The sequence below is a fragment of the Echinops telfairi genome, unplaced genomic scaffold, assembly GCF_000313985.2.
Source record: "Echinops telfairi isolate 266 unplaced genomic scaffold, ASM31398v2 ScPeMD7_655;HRSCAF=1070, whole genome shotgun sequence".
NCBI classification, from domain to species: Eukaryota; Metazoa; Chordata; class Mammalia; order Afrosoricida; family Tenrecidae; genus Echinops; species Echinops telfairi.
Window position 1 is genome coordinate 23,949,993 of NW_022104553.1, and position 3,452 is coordinate 23,953,444.

At 49.3% G+C, this 3,452-nt stretch overlaps 1 protein-coding gene across 1 annotated transcript in view; it reads left to right on the forward strand.

The window, feature by feature from the left end:
• The window catches only part of LOC101663435 (histone-lysine N-methyltransferase PRDM9-like), a 12,811-nt gene that overhangs the window by 1,742 nt on the left and 7,617 nt on the right, over positions 1-3,452 (forward strand). Inside the window, 3 exon segments of the mRNA XM_045292654.1 lie at positions 13-243; positions 2,107-2,340; positions 2,758-3,449. Coding sequence (XP_045148589.1) covers positions 13-243; positions 2,107-2,340; positions 2,758-3,449 — 1,157 coding nt within the window.

Here is a 3,452-nt window from a genome sequence, read left to right on the forward strand (position 1 = left end):
CATGTGTGCAAGGAGTGTGGGCGAGCCTATAAGTATCATTCAGATCTCATTCAACATCACAAAACACACACTGGGGAAAAGCCACATGTGTGCAAAGAATGTGGGCGAGCCTTTACCCGGAACACAAATCTAATTGTACACCAGAGAATACACTCTAGTGAAAAGCCATATATTTGCCAAGAGTGTGGGCGAACCTTTCGCTGGAAGTCAGCACTCCTTTTACACCAGAAGACACACACACAGGTGGGAAGTCTTATGTATGCAAACGGCGTGGGCTAGCATTTAGCCGAAATATAAACCTTCAGGTACACCGGAGGAGACACTCTGGAGAGAAGCCACATGTGTGCCAGGTATGTGGACACGCCTTGCTTTTGATGTCACGGCTTATACACTAGAAAACACACTAGGGAAAAGCCAGATGTGGACAAGTTGTGTGGGCAAGCCTTCCTTAGATGTAACCTCATCAGTCATCAGAAGAGACTTGGGGAAAGTCGTGTGGGCCAGACTTCATTTGGAAGGTACCTATCGGACATCAGAGAAGACACTGGGGAAAAGTCATTAATGTGTGAAAGTGTGAGCGAGCACTGAGGTGAAGTGACCCCCATAGGAGATGCTCTGGTTGTGGTACACTGAGGGGCTGGATGAGAATGTAGTGCAGATACATCCTTCATGCTCATAATTACAGTTCTGACATGCCGAGTCCAGTGGGGGAAGTCTTCAAGATTATGAACTGCAAATAAGGCTTAATACACATTCTCATGAATAAACACAGTCTCATAAAGGCGTTACCATAAAAGATGAATTATTCCTGCCTCTGGCTGCTCACTGTGCCTGAAAGTTATCCATAAATAAGAGCAACCGATTCGATAGCCCAACCCTCCTTAAAACGTGGCAAACCCTCTTCTGAAACCCCTGAATAATAGATTGCACCTTGATTTGGGGGGGGGGGGTATCCAAGGTCAACTAGCACTAGGTCAAGACACTGAGTCATGTCATTTGCCTGTTTTATTGTTACCCCCCATAGTCTCCAGGCTCTCATTCTTTGCTAATGCAGACCACCACACCTTTCTACCTTGGTGCACCTGGTGGCTTTCAAGTGCCAGTCGTTGAGTGAGCCAACCCACGACTGAGCCAACACACGTGTCACCAGGCGCTTGGAGATTTCAAGAGAAAGTATACTTGATGAGATTGGAGAATCAAAGCATTGTTGAGAAACAAGTTGTCGGTCTGTAGGTTAATTTCCAGGGTGGCCTAGGATCATTGCTACTTGCTGTCAGGTGAATTCTGACCCAGGATGAGCACACATACACAGCCAAGGCCCGCTCCATGGAGTGTCCTAAGCGGTGTCCTGTTGACATCAGAGGACTAGGCCTCTTTTCAGAACCAGTAACCTTACAGCTAGTCATTTTCCCATTGTCTATTTGTCTTACCCAGGGACTCCCTCGGTCAGAGGTTATGTTTGATAAGGGAAGGTGGACAGACCAGGAGGGCCTACTCGTGGCTGTTCTCATGAAAACCTTTCTCTCCGCAGCAGAAACACAGCAAGAAAACACGTCCTGTTCCTCCTGCCTGTTCCATATCCCTTGTCAGCAAGCCCTCAGCCAACATCTGCTTCAGGTGTCACAGGGCTTGTGTGCGGAACATCACTTCCATCTCGAGAGTTCCAGCCCAGGGCCTCAGAAGCAACCAGAGCAGCAGGATTTGGGTCAGAGCTACTCAAACGAGAACACTGCGAGTCAGGAGAGAGACATCACCTGTAAAGCTTCGTGTGTGAGGACAGCGGGCAGAGAGACTTCAAGGAAATCTTCAAGCCCAACCCAGAGACAGTCAGCGAGTCCTAGAGAGGACCACCCAGGGGTGGGTCTGGAGCTCACCTCATCCCCAAGAGTTTCGTCTATGCGAACAGAGAGAATCTCGAAGGAATTGGAATTCTCAGGGTTTGGAGCAGCCAACCATAGAGAGACACCGGACTGTGCCCATGAGTCAAATGTCAGCACACACCAAAGATCCTTCCTCCCGGAGCAGCCCCATGGGTGCAGTGAGTATGGGCGAGGGTTGAGCTCCAAGTCATATCTCACCAGACATCAGAGGACCCACTTTCTTGAGAAGCCATTTGTGTGCAACAAGTGTGGACAAGCCTTTGTGCAGAATTTACATCTCATCCAACACCAAATGGTACACTCTGTGGGAAAGCCACACTTGTGCCAGGAGTGTGGACGAGCTTTTATTTGGAAGTCCCATCTCCTCCAACACCAGAGGACACACTCTGGGGAGAGGCCCCATGTGTGCCAGGAGTGTGGACGAGCTTTCATTTGTAAGTCACATCTATTCCAACACCAAATGGTACACTCTGTGGGAAAGCCACATGTGTGCCAGGAGTGTGGGCGAGCATTTATTAAGAAGTCCCATCTCATGCAATACCAGAGGACACACACTAGGGAAAGGCCACATGAGTGCCAGAAGTGTGGGCAATCTTTTATTTGGAAGGCACATCTCATCAAGCATGAACGGATACACTCTGGGCAAAGACCACATGGGTGCCAAGAGTGTGGTCCAGCATGTAGCCAGGAGGCAAAGCTTTGTAGTCACCAGAGGACACACACTGGTGAAAATCATGTGTGCCAGGAATGTGGGCGAGCCTTCACATGGAAGTCAGCTCTCAGGAGACATCAGAAAACCCACACTGCAGAAAAGCCACATGTGTGCCAGGAGTGTGGGTGAGCTTTTCTTTTGAGGTCCCAGCTCAACTTACACCACAGAACACACACTGGAGAAAAGCCACATGTGTGCAAGGCGTGTGGGCGAGCCTTTAAATGGCAGTCAGTTCTCATTAGACACCAGAAAACCCACACTGGAAAAAAGCCACATGTGTGCAAGGCATGTGGGCAAGCTTTTGTTAAGAAGTCGGATCTTCTTAAACATGAGAAAACCCACATTAGAGAAAAGCCACATGTGTGCCAGGCGTGTGGGCGAGCCTTTAGTGATAATGCAGATCTAATCAAACACCAAAGAGTACACTCTGCTGACAGGCCATATATGTGCCAAGAGTGTGGGTGAGGCTTTCTCTGCAAGTCAGATCTCCAGACCCATCAGAGGACTCACACTGGTGAAAATCTACATGTGTGCAAGGAGTGTGGGTGAGCCTTTGTTTGGCTGTTGCAGCTCATCTCACACCAGAGGGCCCACTCGGGGGGAAAGCCATATGTCTGCCAGCAGTGCGGGCGAGCATTTAGCCAGAAGTCCAAGCTTGGTGTCCACCAGAGGAGACACTCTGAGGAGCAGCCACGTGTGTGCAAGGAGTGTGGGCGAGGCTTTATATTTAAGTCAGAGCTACTCAGACATCTGAGAACACACAGCGGGGAAAAGCCACATGTGTGCAAGGAGTGTGGGCGAGCCTATAAGTATCATTCAGATCTCATTCAACATCACAAAACACACACTGGGGAAAAGCC